Genomic DNA, 19,455 nt, shown 5'->3' on the forward strand with positions numbered 1-19,455 from the left:
GGGTAGGGGGGTCCCCAACCTTCGCTGGTATTATCAGGCAGCGCAGCTATGGATGCTATTGGAATGGGACTTGAGCCCTCATAAGTGGGGGTGTGCGGTTGGAACAATCCTTAGTATCTCACCATAGCCTGTCCAATGTGTTGTGGTCTTCGCAGACGGTCCGTCAGTGGGAACTGGAGATTGACAATTCTTACATTTTGCATTTGATCAAATTGTGGGATAGCTTTAAGAGGGAGTTTAACAATGGGGTGGTCCTATCTACCTTGGCTTCTTTGCGAGGTGAACCCCGCTTCCTGGTGGGCAAAATCAATCCAGTGTTGGAGTGGTGGGCACACTTGGGGACTACTAGGTTTCGAGACTTTCTGTGGACCGGGACCGTACTTTTGTTTGAAGCTCTGCTTCATCTTCCAGGGGTGCGAACGGGAGATTATTTGACATATCTTCAAGTGAAACACTACTTGGGGGTTCACGGGTGGGATAAAATATCTCTTCTGGCAACTGAACATCTAGAACAACTGTGGGGGACTTTGCAGAGAGTGCCCAGGCCTATTTCTATCATATATAAATACATTAGGGGGAGAGTTGTTCCCAATTTGGCTTTCAGACAACATTGGGAGAGGGACTTGCATTGCAATTTTACAGATAAAGAGTGGGAGACTATTTGTACTGATATGGGTAGAGTGTCTGTTTGTGCATTAATACAAGAAAATGCATTCAAAGTGATAAGTCGTTGGTATTATACTCCTGAACGACTTCTTAAGATGTATCCTCAGACATCAGATAGTTGTTGGAGATGTCATCATGCTGTGGGAACTTTTCTCCATATATGGTGGAGCTGTTCTGTGTTGGCACCATGTTGGACTACAGTGGTACGCTTTTTATCCCACTTGTTGGGGGCTCCTGTACTGAACACACCTCAGAGTTGCTTATTGGGGCTTTCCACTATTTGTACCACCAGATGGCAAACCCGCTTATTGAGAATGGGGCTGGCGGCGTTTAAATGTCTAATAGCTGCTTATTGGAAACAGTCCCTGGTGCCTGATATGAATGAATGGAGGGAGAAGTTATGTTTGATGGGGGAAGATGGAACTATATGTGGCTAAACGTATAGGGTTTTATCAGCAATCATTACATACTTGGTCTGTTATTGCACAGAAATTGGATCTTTAGGGGGAAGAAGGGACTTTGATCTTATAGTGATTCTTTGCTGAAGGGGGCGTTTGCTTTGATAATGTTGTTTCTGTATCTTATGTACAGCAGTGTTGTTTTGCCGCCAGTTATTATGTGTCTTATGGTTGTATATTCTTGGTATTCAACTGTTCAAAAATTTCAATAAAAATTTCAATAGAAAAAAAATAAACAAAAACTTCTAGAGACACTGAGCTCAACTGCAGGAGCTGAACGGCAGAAAAAGTACAGAGGAACAGAAGAGGAACGATGCTTTACCTGCCTCCTTAATGTGCTTGTACACGTCATCTGAGCCAGCAGAAGAGTAGGGAATGTCATCATGAGCCACAAAATCAATCTGCAGAGAAAGCAAAAAAAAATCATTTACTGTACAGTGGCACTACCATACACAGGAACTTGATTTAATTAACACTTCTTGGCTATGGAACTAGCTTCATGGAAATAAAACGTATGTATGAATCTTTGTTGGGAACTAAGAAAACAAGATTCTCTTATATGGAAAACCAAATTGCTATGAGCTAGTTCTGCTAACGAGACAAATATGTTAGGTACTGCAGGAACTCATCCCAAGGTCTGTACTCTGCATGCTGCAATATCGGAGCTAAAAAAAGAGAAGTTTTAACCCATGTAGAACGCAGATTAGAGCTATACAGCAGGTATAATGTTATTTATCACAAATAAAGCCCTGTGAAAGGAATTCTAGGCACAGTTGTCTTCACTGTGTCATGGATAGGTTAAACTCATGGGGGAAGTCACTGATTACCCCGAGATCGGTAGCATAGAATGTTGCTACTATTTGGGTTTCTGCCGGGTACTTGCAACCTGGATTGGCCACTGGGCTAGATGGACCATTGATCTGACTAAGTATAGCTATTCTTATGTTCTCATATACCACCCCATAGATCCTAATGTGCTCTTCAGCTTTAAGTGGCTGTAATCTCCAAGGGTAACAGCTAATGGATCTGTTCACCAAACACTTCTCCAAATCTTTTTTAAGCTTGCTGTATGACTGCCCTCATTGCCTTTTCTGGGGACTGAGTTGTGGGGATGATGGGGTTTGTGAGTGCTGGGGGAGAGGGAATGAATCAGAAAGAGAAAGGACAGATGTAAGTGGCCTGGATTGGCCACTGTTAGAAACAGGATACTGGCCTACATGGACCATTGGTCTGAAAGAATGGCTATTCTTATGTTCTTATCTTAAAATTCAGACGTCAGAGTGATACCTATACTTTGCTTGTCTGATGGGAATTACAGTTATGCTGCAGACTTGTGCCCTGGTCCCTTCTTATTCTGATCTGATGCTGCATTTCTCTCACATTCTACAGTAATTCAATAGGACATGTAGGACATAAGCAAAAAGCATGATCAAAGCAACAACATTAAAGCAGAAAGGGAAAATGCTTTTGCAGTAAGGGGGACACATAATGCAGAAAGAAACCCACCTTATGCTTCTCGAGGAATTCTGCTGAGAGAGTCCAGGGGGCATCCCTGATGACTTCATCTACATAGCGACAGTGTCGGAGAGCCTCATAACGCTCATTTTCGTCCATCACTGTGAATCCTTTGTAATTGAGGGTCAGTTCATCACTACAGACTAAACAAGCAGCACACCCAGATATTAATAAGCAAGCATAAAAAAGTTTTAAACAGAGCAGATCAGAAAGACATCTTCCAATTTGTGTGCAGAAGAAAAACTGAAGGGGGCAGCACAGTACAGTGGACAAGGAGGAGGAGTTGATTGATACCTTCTGCACAGCTTGCAGGTTCAAATTGAATACATAGATCAGAGAAAGTTATAATACCGCTCTACAGAGCCATGGTCAGACCGCATCTGGAATACTAAAGAAGGATATAAAACTGCTAGAGAGGGTGCAGAGACGAGCAACGAAGCTAGTGAAAGGTATGGAGAACCTGGACTATGAGGAACGACTTAGGAGACTGGGGTTGTTCTCCCTTGAGAAGAGAAGACTGCGAGGGGATCCGATCGAGACTTTCAAAATACTGAAAGGATTCGACAAAATGGAGCAGGGAAAGCAGTTATTTACAATGTCCAGTGTGACACGGACAAGAGGACATAGACTGAAGCTGAGGGGGGACAGGTCCAGGACGAATATCAGGAAGTTCTGTTTCACGCAGCGAATGGTGGACACCTGGAATGCTCTCCCAGAGGAAGTAATTGCAGAATCCACCGTTCTAGGATTTAAGGGTAAACTAGATGCACATCTCCTTAAGAGTGGCATAGAGTGATACGGGTAAGGGTAAATTAGATGCACATCTCCCTTGAGAAGCATACAGTGATATGGGGGCTAAAACTATGCCAGGGTACACCTGGCGGGGCCTCCGCGTGTGTGGATCACCGGACTTAATGACCCAGGGTCTGATCCGGAGATGGCAATTCTTATGTTCGTATCCGTCCAGAATGACACACCTATTGCACTAGAATGCACTTTTAGGGAAAGGGTAAAAGCACATCATTTTAGTTAAGAAGTTAGCTCATGCTGAGCTTACTGTAAGTTATTAAATGTATTTTTTATTTGGTGGTTACACTTCTCATTTTTGTTATTTCATATTTGTTTTAACACATATATTTTGTAATTCCCTGAGAAACCGTGCCGAGCTCTACGCTTGTGGAGATGGCGCGGTATACAAACCTAAGGTTTAGTTTAGTTTAGTTTAATACAATCAATTAATGGAACATAAACACTGTAAAACAAATCAGCTCTACTGGCTGCTGTTTCAATGGCAGATCCAGTTCAAAATCCTCTTGGGTTAACTGGACTGCAATGGCCACACTCATCTAACAAAGCAGCATAAAATCTGTTTTACTCTTTTGGATCTTGCTAGGTACTTGAAGGCTGACAGCGGGTTCTGCTGAGCAGAGAACATTGGGTAGTAGGCTGAGGAGGATCAATTTTGAGTCCTTTCAAAAGACAATAAGAAGATCCATCAGGGCAGCAGACTTAAACAGTCTGCATACAGAGGGATCCTTGCCCTTATTTCCTGATCTACTTCACCCAGTAACGCATTGTCCTTCACCGAGGCCTCACTCTGGGAAAGAGGAATGGTGTCCAGATCATCATCCTCAGCGCCCCCATCCAACTAACTGCCAGAGTCCAGAAGAAGCACAGGCCTCCTTCTTTCGATATATTAAGGGGAAACGACCCGCAAAGGAAACGGTGGAACTGTTGGGATGACCATAGAATAAAGGGAGCGCTAAAGGAGAACAAAGCAACCGCTGACATTCTGAACACATTTTTTGCGTCTGTATTTACCGAAGATAGAAACATAGAAATAGACGGCAGATAAGGGCCCACGGCCCATCTAGTCTGCCCACCTTAATGTCCCTCCCCTACCTTTGCCCTGTGAATAGATCCCATGTGCCGATCCCATTTGGCCTTAAAATCAGGCACGCTGCTGGCCTCAATCACCTGTAGTGGAAGACTATTCCAACGATCAACCACTCTTTCAGTGAAAAAGAATTTCCTGGTGTCACCTCGTAGTTTCCCGCCCCTGATTTTCAACGGATGCCCTCTTGTTGTCGTGGGACCCTTGAAAAAGAAGATATCTTCCTCCGCCTCGATGCAGCCCGTAAGATACTTGAACGTCTCAATCATGTCTCCCCTCTCTCTGCGCTCCTCGAGCGAGTATAGCTGTAATTTGTCAAGCCGTTTTTCGTATGGTAGATCCTTGAGTCCCGAGACCATCCGGGTGGCCATTCTTTGCACCGACTCCAGTCTCAGCACATCCTTGCGATAATGCGGCCTCCAGAATTGCACACAGTATTCCAGGTGGGGCCTCACCATGGATCTATACAATGGCATAATGACTTCCGCCTTACGACTGACGAAACCCCTTCGTATGCAGCCCATGATTTGTCTTGCCTTGGACGAAGCCTGCTCCACTTGATTGGCAGACTTCATGTCCTCACTGACGATTACCCCCAAGTCTCGTTCTGCTACCGTTTTTGCTAGGATCTCGCCATTAAGGGTATAAGACTTGCATGGATTCTGGCTGCCCAGGTGCATAACTTTGCATTTTTTGGCATTGAAGTTGAGTTGCCATGTCCTAGACCATCGCTCCAGTAGGAGTAGGTCGTGCATCATGTTGTCGGGCATTGAATCTTCGTCTGTTGTGCATTTGCCCACTACATTACTCAGTTTGGCGTCATCGGCGAATAATGTTATTTTACCTCGAAGCCCTTCTGCCAAGTCTCTTATAAAGATGTTGAATAGGATTGGGCCCAAGACTGAGCCCTGTGGTACTCCACTAATCACCTCCGTCATTTCGGAGGGGGTGCCGTTCACCACCACCCTTTGGAGCCTACCTCCAAGCCAGCTCCCAACCCATTTCGTCAATGTGTTACCTAATCCTATAGAACTCATCTTGCTCAGTAACCTGCGGTGTGGTACGCTATCGAATGCTTTGCTAAAGTCCAGGTACACGATGTCCAGGGACTCCCCAATATCCAGCTTCCCTGTCACCCAATCAAAGAAGCTGATCAGGTTGGATTGGCAGGATCTCCCCTTAGTAAATCCATGTTGTCGGGGATCCCGTAGATTCTCCTCATCCAGGATCTTATCTAATTGGTGTTTGATTAGAGTTTCCATTAGTTTGCTCACTATCGATGTTAGACTCACTGGTCTGTAGTTTGCTGTCTCCATCTTTGAGCCTTTCTTGTGCAGTGGAATGACGTTAGCCGTCCTCCAGTCCAACGGGACGCTGCCTGTACTAAGGGAGAGGTTGAAGAGCGCGGACAGTGGCTCCGCCAAGACATCACTCAGCTCCCTAAGCACCCTGGGGTGCAGGTTGTCCGGCCCCATTGCTTTGTTAACCTTGAGCTTTGACAGCTCACCGTAGACACTGCTGGGCGTAAACTCAAAGTTACTAAACGGGTCAACTGAGCCAACCCTTGTCTGTAGCTGAGGGCCGAGCCCTGGCGCTTCTCGGGTGAAGACTGAGCAGAAGTATTCATTTAATAGTTGGGCTTTTTCCGAATCCTTTTCCACATAGTCTCCATCTGGATTCCTAAGACGTACAATCCCGCCTGAGTTTTTTCTTCTATCACTGATATACCTGAAGAAGGATTTATCTCCCTTCTGGATGTTCTTTGCTAGAGACTCCTCCATGAGGAATTTAGCCTCCCTGACTGCTGTTTTGACGGCTTTTGATTTGGTCAGGTAGTCTGCTCTAGAGTCCTGCTTCCCTGATTGTTTGTAAGAGATGAATGCTTTTTTCTTCTCCTTGATCAGGTCTGAGATCTCCGCAGTAAACCACTGTGGCTTATTGTTCCTTCTCCGTTTACTTACTGATTTTACATAGCGGTTTGTTGCTTCTTGTATGGTTGCTTTCAAAGTCGACCACATGTCTTCCACGTTATCGGTTTCTTCTTGGCTTTGTAGCGCCTGGTGAACGAAGTCTCCCATATCTTTGAAATTTGTGTCCTTGAATTTGAGGACTTTGGTTAGTGTAGTAGATTTAGTGAAACCTTTCCTGATATTGAACCATACCATGTTGTGGTCACTGGAGGCCAATGTGTCGCCCACCGAGACCTCTGTGACACTTTCTCCATTGGTAAGTATCAGGTCCAGTATTGCCTGATCCCTTGTCGGTTCCAACACCAGTTGCCTGAGGCTTGCTCCTTTCATAGAGTTTAATAGCCTCCTGCTGCTGCCGGAACCCATCAGACTATATGCTGGAAATGAAGACGAAAAGCTGACAGGATTGACGGTCAGTCTAGAGGAGGTGTATAGGCAGATTGATAGGCTTAAGAGCGATAAATCCTTGGGACCAGAAGGCATCCATCTGAGGGTCATCAAGGAACTGAAAGGGACCATAGCTGAACTGCTTCAACTAATAGCCAATCTGTCGATCAAATCGGGAAAGATTCCAGAAGACTGGAAGGTAGCAAATGTTACGCAGATCTTCAAAAAAGGTTCGAGGGGAGATCCGGGAAACTGCAGACAGGTGAGTCCGATCTCGGTACCGGGAAAGATGGTAGAGTCGCTGATAAAGGACCGCATCATTGATCACCTTGATGGACAAGGGCTGATGAGGACTAGTCAGCATGGTTTTAGCAAAAGCAGATCGTGTTTGACGAACTTGCTGCATTTCTTTGAGGGATTAAACAGACAGATAGACAAGTGCAACCCGGTCGACATTGTATATCTGGATTTTCAGAAGGCGTTTGACAAGGTTCCGCATGAACGACTACTTTGGAAAATTGCGAGTCATGGAATCGAGGGTGAAATACTCATGTGGATTAAAAACTTGCTGGATCATAGGAAACAGAGAGTGGGGGTAAATGGACAATATTCGGACTGGAAGAGCGTCACCAGTGGGGTGCCGCAGGGCTCGGTGCTTGGACCCGTGCTCTTCAACATCTTTATAAATGATCTAGACATTGGTACGACGAGTGAGGTGATAAAATTTGCGGACGATACAAAGTTATTCAGAGTAGTGAAGACGCAGGGGGATTGCGAAGACCTGCAACTTGACATAATCAGGCTTCAGGAATGGGCATCAACATGGCAGATGAGATTTAATGTGGATAAGTGTAAAGTGATGCATGTAGGTAACAAAAATCTCATGCACGAATACAGGATGTCCGGGGCGGTAATTGGAGAGACCTCTCAGGAAATAGACTTGGGAGTTATGATCAACAAGTCAATGAAGCCATCCATGCAATGTGTGGCAGCGGCAGCAAAAAGAATGCTAGGAATGATAAAGAAGGGGGATCACGAACAGATTGGAGAAGGTTATCATGCTGCTGTACTGGACCATGGTGCGCCCTCACCTAGAGTACTGCATCCAGCACTGGTCGCCGTACATGAAGAAGGACACGGTACTACTCAAAAGGGTCCAGAGAAGAGCGACTAAGATGGTTAAGGAGCTGGAGGAGTTGCCGTACAGTAAAAGATTAGAGAAACTGGGACTTTTCTCCCTTGAACAGAGGAGATTGAAAGGGGACATGATTGAAATATTCAAGATACTGAAGGGAATAGACTTAGTAAATAAGGACAGGTTGTTCACCCTCTCCAAGGTAGGGAAAACGAGAGGGCACTCTCTAAAATTGAAAGGGGATAGATTCTGTATGAATGTAAGGAAGTTCTTCTTCACTCGCAGAGTGGTAGAAAACTGGAACACTTTTCCAGAGTCTTTATTGGGGGAAAACACGAGGCAGGCAAAGAGGAGCTGAGAGAGGGGAGAAAGAAGGAAGGAATCGGAGAAGCAGGGCAGGCAAGAGTGAGGGGCAGAGGCGAGAGATAGCTTCGCCCACCCCTCTGATGTCAGCCAAGCACCGATCTGAAGCTCCCCCTTAAAAGGGGAGGAGCCAAGGCGCGATAACATTGGAGCCCAGTGAGCAGGGCAGGCAGTAGCAAGCCGTGAGGCAGGCAAGCCACGAGGCAGACAAAGAGGAGCTGAGAGAGGGGAGAAAGAAGGAAGGAATCGGAGAAGCAGGGCAGGCAAGAGTGAGGGGCAGAGGCGAGAGATAGCTCCGCCCACCCCTCTGATGTCAGCCAAGCACCGACCCGAAGCTCCCCCTTAAAAGGGGAGGAGCCAATGGCGCTCAGCCGTTGGGCGCACGTCGAAGGTGAGCGTCAAAGGCGCTCACCTTAGCGAGAGCGCCTTTGTGAAGGGCCTTCAGAAAGGGCGAGTCACTAAACCAGCAACAGGCAGACAGCGAGAGAGAGAGAGAGGACACCAGCAGCAGGCAGAGCGAGAGAGAGAGAGAGGACACCAGCAGCAGGCAGAGCGAGAGAGAGAGAGGACACCAGCAGCAGGCAGAGCGAGAGAGAGAGAGAGAGAGGACACCAGCAGCAGGCAGAGCGAGAGAGAACCGGAGGAGATCATAAACGGAGACCATGATGAAAAGCTGGTCCAACTAGAGGTAAGCAAAGAGGATGTCCTCAGACAGATAGACAGACTGAAGAGCGACAAATCACCAGGTCCGGATGGTATCCACCCAAGGGTACTAAAAGAACTGAGAAATGAAATAGCGGAAACACTTCGCCAAATATGTAACCTATCCTTAAAAACTGGGGAGAGCCCAGAGGACTGGAAAATAGCAAATGTCACGCCCATCTTTAAGAAGGGATCAAGGGGTGACCCGGGAAACTACAGGCCAGTGAGCTTGACCTCGGTTCCGGGAAAGATGATGGATGCACTGGTTAAGGACACAATCTGCAAACACACAGAAAACAATGGTCAACTGAAGGTGAGCCAGCACGGCTTCTGCAAGGGAAGGTCGTGCCTCACGAACTTGTTGTACTTCTTTGAGGGAATAAACAGTCAGATGGATAAAGGGGAATCCATAGACATCATTTACCTTGACTTCCAAAAAGCCTTCGAAAAGGTAGAAACATAGAAAAAGCGGCAGAAAAGGGCTATAGCCCACCAAGTCTGCCCATTCCAAGTATCCCCCCCCCCTGAATTTACTCCCTTAAAGATCCCACGTGAGTATCCCATTTTTTCTTAAAATCCGTTACACTGCTGGCCTTTATCACCTGGGGTGGGAGTCTGTTCCAATGATCCACCACTCTTTCGGTGAAGAAGTACTTCCTGGGATCGCCATGAAACTTCCCTCCCCTGATTTTCAGCGGATGCCCTCTGGTGGTTGAGTGTACCATGAGCCAGAAGATATCATCTTCTGACTCGATGCGTCCCGTGATGTACTTATACGTTTCAATCATATCTCCCCGTTCTCTTCTTTCCTCAAGTGAGTACAGCCGCAACTTCTTTAGTCTTTCTTCATACGTGAGATCATTGAGCCCCATGACCATCCTGGTGGCCGTTCGCTGAACCGACTCGATCCTCAGCACGTCCTTTCGGTAGTGTGGGCTCCAAAACTGAACACAGTACTCCAAGTGAGGCCTCACCATGGCTCTGTACAACGGCATCATAACCTCAGGTCTCCTGCTGACGAAACCTCTACGGATACACCCCATCATTTGTCTTGCCCTGGAGGAAGCCTTCTCCACTTGATTGGCAACCTTCATATCCTCGCTAATGATTACTCCTAGATCGCGTTCCGCCGTAGTTCTAACCAAGGTCTCACCATTTAGTACATAAGTTCTCCGTGGGTTTCTCCTGCCCAAGTGCATTATCTTGCATTTTTTAGCATTGAAGCCTAGCTGCCAAGTTTTTGACCATTGTTCCAGCAGCAATAGGTCGTGTGTCATATTATCAGGTGATAAGCCACTGCCTACTATGTTACAAAGTTTGGCATCGTCGGCGAACAGTGATACCCTTCCTCTAAGTCCTTTCGTCATATCTCTTATGAATAAATTGAATAGAATCGGACCCAGGACCAATCCCTGCGGCACTCCACTGATCACGTCCGATGCTTTGGATGGGGTACCGTTTACCACCACCTTCTGAAGTCTACCGCTCAGCCAATCCCCAACCCATGTAGTTAAAATGTCTCCTAATTCCATCGATTTCAGCTTGTTCAGTAATCTTCGATGAGGGACGCTATCAAATGCTTTACTGAAGTCCAAGTATACCACGTCCAGTGACTCTCCGGCGTCCAGTTGTCTGGTAATCCAGTCAAAAAAGCTAATCAGATTAGATTGGCAGGATCTACCCCGGGTGAACCCGTGTTGGTGTGGATCACGCAGTTTTTCTTTGTCTAGGATTGTGTCAATATTCTGTTTGATCAGTGTTTCCATGAGTTTACACACTATAGACGTGAGACTCACTGTAGTTTGCTGTCTCTGTCCTGCAGCCCTTTTTGTGGAGTGGGATTACGTTGGCTGTTTTCCAGTCTAAGGGGACCATTCCTGTGCTTAGGGAAAGATTGAAAAGAACAGATAATGGTTCTGCCAGGACTTCCCTTAACTCCCTGAGCATTCTGGGGTGTAGGTTATCCGGCCCCATGGCTTTGTTTACTTTGAGTCTTGAAAGTTCGCCGTAGACACTACTGGGCGTAAATTCGAAATCTTGAAACGGGTCTATTCAGTTATCTCCCGTCTGCAGCTGTGGACCAGCTCCCGGCGCTTCGCGGGTGAACACTGAACAGAAGTATTGGTTTAATAATTCTGCCTTCACAGAGTCTGATTCTGCAAAGTTACCGTCCGATTGCTTCAGGCGTACTATCCCATCTTTGTTTCTTTTCCTGTCACTAATATAGCTGAAGAAAGATTTATCCCCTTTCTTAATTTTCCATGCTAGCTCTTCCTCCATTCGGAGTTTGGCCTCTCTGACTGCTGTTTTGACAGCTTTGGATATGTATAGATAGTCCTCTTTCGCCCCCTCTCTGCCTAAATGTTTGCAGGCGATAAAAGCATCTCTTTTCTGTTTAACTAGGTCTGAAATTTCTTTACTGAACCATTGGGGTCTTTTGTTTCTTCTGTGTTTACTTACTGTCTTTATGTATCGGTCTGTTGCTACGTGTAGTATGGACTTCAGAGACGACCACATATCATCTACATTGTCAGTTTTTGCTTGTTTATGTAGCTCTTGATGGACGAAATCTCCCATGCGGTTGAAGTCTGTGCCTCTAAAGTTGAGAACCCTTGTTGCTGTGTTTATTTTTGGGAAACCTTTCTTGAGGTTGAGCCAAACCATATTATGGTCGCTGGAGGCCAGTGTGTCTCCTACTGAGACTTCCGTGACGCTATCTCCGTTGGTGAGAATCAGGTCTAGTAATGCCTGGTCCCTGGTGGGCTCCAATACCAATTGCTTGAGACGTGCACCCTTTATGGAGTTTAATATTCTTCTGAGACGTGCACCCTTGAGACGTGGGGTGCACGTCTCAGAAGAATGGTACCTCACGAATGGTTGCTTAAGAAGCTGTGGAGCCACGGGGTGCAGGGGGATGTCCACCACTGGCTGGCAGGCAGGAAACAGAGAGTTGGAGTAAAGGGCCATTACTCAGACTGGCAATGGGTCACGAGCGGAGTTCCACAGGGGTCAGTGCTGGGACCGCTCCTGTTCAATATATTTATTAACGACCTGGAGACGGGGACGAAATGTGAGGTTATTAAATTTGCTGATGACACCAAACTCTGCAGCAGAGTTAGAACCACGGAAGACTGTGAAGACCTGCAAAGGGACCTAACGAGACTGGAAGAGTGGGCAAAAAAGTGGCAAATGAGTTTTAACATAGAGAAATGCAAGGTCATGCATGTAGGGAAAAAGAATCCGATGTTCAGCTACAAAACGGGGGGATCATTGCTAGGGGTGAGCAGCCTTGAAAGAGACCTGGGGGTGATGGTGGACACAACACTGAAAGCATCAGCACAGTGTGCGACAGCCTCAAAGAAAGCGAACAGAATGCTGCGTATCATTAAAAAGGGTATCACAACCAGGACGAAGGAAGTCATCCTGCCGCTGTATCGTGCAATGGTGCGCCCACATCTGGAGTACTGTGTCCAGTACTGGTCGCCGTACCTCAAGAAGGACATGGCAGTACTTGAGGGGGTCCAGAGAAGAGCGACTAAACTGATAAAAGGTATGGAAAACTTTTCATACGCTGACAGGTTGAAAATGCTGTGGCTGTTCTCCCTGGAAAAGCGGAGACTTAGAGGAGACATGATAGAAACCTTCAAAATCCTGAAGGGCATAGAGAATGTAGACAGGGACAGATTCTTCAGACTGTGGGGAACCACAAGTACAAGGGGTCTCTCGGAGAAACTGAGAGGGGACAGGTTTAGAACAAATGCTAGGAAGTTCTTTTTTACCCAGAGGGTGGCTGACACATGGAACGCGCTTCCGGAGGTTGTGATAGGCCAGAGCGCATTACAGGGGTTCAAGGAAGGTTTAGATAGGTTCCTAAAGGATAAGGGGATTGAGGGGTACAGATAGAAGTAGAGGTAGGTTATAGAAATGGTCAGGAACCACTTCACAGGTCATAGACCTGATGGGCCGCCGCGGGAGCGGACCACTGGGCGCGATGGACCTCTGGTCTGACCCGGTGGAGGCAACTTCTTATGTTCTTAGACAAGTTCCTGCTGAACCAGAACGTATGCAGGTAGGGCTAGTCTCAGGGCGCTGGTCTTTGACCAAGGGCTTCCGCGTGAGCGGACTGCTGGGCACGATGGACCACTGGTCTGACCCAACAGCGGCAATTCTTATGTTCTCCTTAGCGGAACAGATGCAGAACCATGGGAAGGCTGTGCGGCTGGTTGCTCTCCAACTTACCAGCATGCAAGTGCTATCGATATAAACTTGCCAGAGCAAGTTAACAAAGTCAGGCATAAAGGGCATAGAGGACCAAGAATCCCCTTCAAGAGAGTTTGGGCACTTCCGTTTTAACTTGGGGCCATCAGTACTGGTGCTGCTCTATGGGACTAAGAGAGGCAAAAATCATCCACCAAATGTCCCAACAGTCTCTTGGCAGCTTTAATGAGATGGTCAGAGGCTGAATCTGAGGTCCCCATCTCCCCATCTTGCGCGGTGGAACATGTGGCACAAGGACGCTCTTTGGGTACCCAACTGGAGCAAACGTCATATGAATTCATGATATTGGTGGCTGAGGACTCTATCCTTGGTAGTTAGAATTTTTAAAAATGAGGCTTTTTAAAGAAGTTTGAGAACTCTGAATTAAAATTGGGAAAAATCCAAGATGGCCACAACAAGGATTCCCACTGAATAAACAGCTGTAAACTCCAATGGAGAACAGCCAAAACCAGTAATTTTAGGATTTGAAGTGGGGGAACAAAGCTACAACAAATTACAGTTCCAAAAACAAGAAATTCAGACCCCCTCCCTGAACTGCCCTGTGGGCTATGACAGTCCTATTTGCATACTAGACATGGGAAAGAAGTGCAGAAGCCTGCCTCAGCAACTCCAATAGTAGCTTGAAAGCAGAGAAGATCTCTGCTATCAGGAAAGCTGCCTCCTCAATCTTCGGCTGCCAGCTGAGCCACTGCTGGATTGAGCCCCAACCTCCGAGATCCAGATCCAAACTCCATGAGGAGAGGGGGGAAGAACATGCAGCTGACATTATGTACACTCTGAAGAAATGCAATTGGTGTCCGGATAGGCTGCGCTGCACTCCTGATCAAGTCAAGGAGTGAGCAGAGGAGGAAAACCCCAGGCACTGCAGTTTAAGCAGGCTGGCTGAGCAGGTCTCTGCAGGATCCACCTGTCAGCTGCAGACCAAAGTCTGCTCCTCTCACGCAGACCAGGCAGTCACTGGAGCTGTATTGGAACATGAAGTCCCGTGAAAAAAGAAAAAAAAAATAATAATAATAATCACAAAAAACAATAAAGAAGACTGAGCAGATCAAAGTTGCTCCTGAAGGCTTGCTTCAGAAGAAATAACTGAGCAGGAAGAAGGAGGAGGTGCTGAAAACAGTATTCAGTATCTCCTGCAACGGACTTGCGGGAGCGGATGGAAGACCCAGGGTTCAGCATGCCATCCCTATTGCACTGGAAATTGTACTTTATTAAATTGTCTTCGTTAAGAACAGCACAAACATCAACAAATTATACAAACTGCATGGAACAAAAACAAGGAAAACTATAGAAGGTGCATGCTATTATTTTATGTTAAAAACAAAACAGCAAATCTCTAAATCTGTAAGCCGGCTGCAGGCTAAATAGGACACATGAAACATACAGACTTACCTCCGACAAGTAAGTAGCTGTTAGGAAACAGATTTTTAGCTTGCATAAGGGCTCTGGCATGCCCAGAGTGGAAGAGGTCAAATATCCCATCTGCATACACTCGGACTGGTCTGTCAACTGTGTGAAAAGAAAGACAGGAGTAAAGAGACATCACTGATGCCAACAACATTTATTCAACTCTCCTTAAGGATCATTTAAACCTCAGTCACACATTCAAGCATCTGAGACACCGACGTATGGCTAAATCAGTTGTGTTGGTAATAGCATTTTTTCCTCTTCTCCATAATTTAGGATCACTATTAGAAATATAAAACTTCCATTTGCAATGCCAAATTCTTGAGATAAGTTTCAGTGTCTATTTATCACATCTGCTTTAAGATTCTACTAGTCAGGAAGATGATTATCTCTTCTGCAGATGGATTATGGAACAGTATTCAACGTTTATTTTAAAACATATCAAAAACCAGAAAAAAATATATCTTTGTGGTGGTAAATTTTAAGTATAATTGAACCATACATGTGATTTGTATGGAAAGTTATATCTTCTTTTAACTGAAACAGCCAAAAGACACAAGAATGTATGATTGAGTTCTCTTTTTTAGGTCAAATTGTTTTTTTCTAAATAAACAAACAAATCACCATATAAAAGGGCTCAAAGAGCATTCAACAAAATTATTACTTAGATACAATCCTGGCCTTGGTTCTTATGACAGTCCCAGCCCCCCCCCCCCTCCCTCCATATGAACCAGCAACTACAGAGCTATCAGCAGAACTCCTCCTCTGCCTTCCCCAAGACATCCTCTACCCATCCTCCTTTCCTCCCCTCTATCCTCCCAAATACTTAAAAATCTTCTTTTATTTGGGGGTAAACCAGGCCCTTGAAATTTCAGAATCATAAGGGCATAAAATCAACTGTGCCAGTACCAAATTTTGTATTTTTCCCCACAGTAACTCTCAAATGTTTTTTATAGTCTAACAAAACTCCAAGAGGGGTTTGACCCAGCAGAATATCCAACGTTTGCTCTAAATAATGCACAGTATCGACCAAAATTGTTGTATCTCATTACATAAGCAAAATACATATAAAAAGGACACACACAGAGGACTCTACTCTTCCTGCCCTCTGAGCCTGCTACTTTTAAAGCTATGGAGAACTCTTAAGTTGGAATTCTTTTATATCTGCACTATACATTAAACTAGGTACATAGTACAAGGATAAATCATAAATTAAAGGCAAAATACATTTAACGGCTTTAATAGAAATAACAGTGAAAAATTGAACATATCACTTTTCCACATAGTCCCCCATGCAAGGTGACACATTTGTCGTATCGTTCAACTTGCTTCTGTATTACTGCAGGCCAGCCGAAGGGAGACTGTAAGAGCTGTGCCTAGTCCTGAGCACATGGCAGAACAGTGAGGGGAGCAGAGGGTGTGCTAGCAGGAAGAAGCGGAGAGAGGAGCAGAGAAGGCGGTGCTAACAGGGGAAGAGGCGAGAGCTAACTCCGCCCACCCCCCCGACGTCACCAGCCAAACTCCCCCCATAAAAGGGGACGAGCCAATGGCAGAGAGTCCACAGTGCAAGGCCAGTCGGAGGGAGACTGAAGAAGCTGTGCCTAGTCCTGAGCACATGGCAGAACAGTGAGCGGAGCAGAGGGTGTGTTAGCAGGAAGAAGCAGAGAGAGGAGCAGAGAAGGCGGTGCTAGCAGGGGAAGAGGCGAGAGCTAACTCCGCCCACCCCCCTGTCACCAGCCAAACTCCCCCCATAAAAGGGGATGAGCCAACGGTGCGCAGCTGTTCGGCACGTGGCAAAGGAGAGCGCCTTTGCGAAGAGCCTAATCTTTTCCCTATTCTTTAAACTTTATTCTAAACTTTATCCTATTCTTTAAACTTTATTCTAAACTTTCACCCTAACCCACAGGCAGACACCCTCTCAAATACCCTAATCTTTCAAACTCTCTCTCTGATCTTTCAATCTCTCACTCTGACTCACAGACAGATATTTCTTCTAACTCTCTAACTTACTCACTCTCAGGCAGACCTCAGCTACAACTTGGTTATGGCAGGGAGAACAAGAAGAGCCATGTCTGCAATCAAGACCAACTGTCCGGTAACTGGGGGGACCCAGGGGGCGACCACGGTATGCATGCAGAAGGAGGAGGACCCAGGACTGTGGACAGAGGTCTCCGTGCAGACTGAGATCATCCCCCTCCCCCCCCCTGTTCTCCACAGTCTCTACACAGACAGAGGAGGTCGACCAGTAGATGGAGACATCATGCAGGAACTTAGGAGTCTCAGGGAGGAGGTGAAACGCCTGAGAAGCATCCGAGAGGATGAGGCCTACATTGACGGAGTCGTCCAGGAGCTGTCCCAAATCACCGAGCTGGCCCAAGACATGTCCTCCCTCGAGACACCCAAATCACCAGCTTTGAAACCAACAATTGGGGTACAGGAGATGGCTGGAGACGCTGACTCCTGGCAGCTGGTGACCTCCTCCACGGGCAAACACCGGAGATCCCACCCCCCTCTTTCAATCTCTTCACAATCTTCTTTTTCTTATCATCAGGGCAGCTTTACATTCACCCCACAACTCACCCTGAGGAATAGATTCCAGATCCTACAGGTAGAAGATGTCAACAAGGAGCAGGAGGATGCTGACAAGGAGCAGGAGGTAGTCCAGCGCACGGCTCCAACTCCGGGGATAACTGATCGGCTCCCCCCAAAGAAGCGCAGAGTAATAGTCATTGGGGACTCTATGCTGAGGGGCACTGAGGGACCAATCTGCAGATCGGATATGCAGTCAAGGGAGGTTTGCTGTCTGCCTGGAGCCAGGGTCCGAGATGTCACCGCCTGTCTTGATAGGCTTCTCAAGCCCCAAGATCATTTCCCCATGGTCCTCATCCACATTGGCACAAATGACACTGCTAAGAACACCCCGGAGAACATAACTAGAGACTTTGGAGCCCTGGGTGAGAGGCTGAAGCAGACAGGAGCGCAGGTGGTCTTCTCCTCGATCCTTCCAGTTAGAGGCAAAGGAAGTGCCAGGGATGAGCGTATACTGAGGACTAACGAGTGGCTTCAAGGATGGTGCTGGGAAATGAACTTCGGATTCCTGAACCATGGAGAGGCGTTGCAAGGACTTCAGGGACCAGACGGACTCCATCTGACCAGCAGGGGCAAGCATGTCTTTGGACACCGACTAGCCCGCCTGCTTCGTAGGGCTTTAAACTAGGTAAGTTGGGGGAGGGTACCCACTCAGATACAAGTACAGTAAGGAACGATCCTGACGAGGTGAGTCGAAACTCCGATTCTAAGTCCAAAGTAAGTGCCCCCATTGCAAACAATTATCTAGGAGTCACACTACCCAAGGTGGGAAACTCCCCACAGGGACTTAGCAATCAAGGGGTATGGAGGGCTATGTATGTTAATGCACACAGTTTAGGCAATAAGATTCTAGAATTAGAGACCGAAATAATGAATGCCGACCTTGACGTGGTGGCAATATCCAAAACTTGGTTCACAGACTCTCATGGGTGGGATATGGCTATACCGGAATACAACTTATTTCATCAGGTCAGAGAGGGAAAGTCAGGGGGAGGGGTGGCACTATACATTAAAGAAGACATCAAAACTACCAGAATCACAGATGTCAAGTACACCGGGGAATCCCTCTGGGTGAACCTGGCCAGAGGCAGGGGAAAATGCCTGTATCTTGGTGTAGTAAATAGACCTCCAAGACAACTGGAAGACAAAGATTCCGAATTAATTGAAGACATAGAGAATATCACTCTACGGGGAGACGCTGTTCTGCTAGGGGACTTCAACATGCCTGACGCAGATTGGAACTCATACTCAGCAACAACCAGCGGCAGCAGGAGACTGTTAACATCCATAAAGGGAGCACAACTCAAACAAATGGTATTGGAACCCACTAGGGCCCAGGCAATCCTGGACCTGGTACTCACCAACGGGGATAGCGTCTCGAAGGTCTCGGTAGGAGATAAGCTAGCCTCCAGCGACCATAACATGGTGTGGTTCTACCTCAGGAAAGGTTTCCCTAGATCAAACACGAAAACAAAAGTACTCAACTTCCGAGGCACTGACTTCGAACGCATGGGAGATTTCGTCCACCGGACACTGCAGAACCAAGCAACGACCAATGATGTGGAAGCTATGTGGTCATCCCTGAAATCTACCATACATGAAGTGACAAGCCTCTACATTAACCTATCAGGTTCGCTTCAACAATGATCTCTCCAACACCTGGAGCAACCCATCCGGCGTTCCGCAAGGGTCCCCACTATCCCCTCTGCTTTTCAATATCTACATGACCTCACTGAGCGTTCAATTAACCCAGATGGGGGTAAAATTATTCAGTTACGCTGATGACTTCACAATTATTATCCCATTTGCCAACTCCATCTCGGAAACAATTCCAAAAGCATCAGAAGCCATAAACTTGATGGAACATTGGATGACAGACTTCAAACTCAAGCTCAATACTGAGAAGACAAAATTCTTTATCGCTTCACCGCGCCCTCTTGACACCAAAACCCCACTAGACATCAACAAACATAACTACCCCATACAGCCCACCATTAAAATACTGGGTGTAACTCTGGACCAATGCCTCACCATGAAAGATCAGGTGGACTCTCTAATCAAAAAGAGTTTTTTCACCCTCTGGAAACTTAA

At 46.5% G+C, this 19,455-nt stretch overlaps 1 protein-coding gene across 2 annotated transcripts in view; it reads right to left on the reverse strand.

The window, feature by feature from the left end:
- PCYT1B (phosphate cytidylyltransferase 1, choline, beta) overlaps nucleotides 1-19,455 on the reverse strand; it is an 85,592-nt gene that overhangs the window by 16,943 nt on the left and 49,194 nt on the right. For both annotated transcript variants that reach the window (XM_033950228.1, XM_033950227.1), the window contains exons 3-5: nucleotides 14,761-14,877; nucleotides 2,631-2,782; nucleotides 1,447-1,525 (exon numbers count right to left, since the gene is read on the reverse strand). In XM_033950228.1, the coding sequence (XP_033806119.1) occupies nucleotides 1,447-1,525; nucleotides 2,631-2,782; nucleotides 14,761-14,877 (348 nt within the window). The remainder of the gene's footprint in view (nucleotides 1-1,446; nucleotides 1,526-2,630; nucleotides 2,783-14,760; nucleotides 14,878-19,455) is intronic.

This window comes from Geotrypetes seraphini, chromosome 6 (assembly GCF_902459505.1).
Source record: "Geotrypetes seraphini chromosome 6, aGeoSer1.1, whole genome shotgun sequence".
Classification (NCBI taxonomy): domain Eukaryota; kingdom Metazoa; phylum Chordata; class Amphibia; order Gymnophiona; family Dermophiidae; genus Geotrypetes; species Geotrypetes seraphini.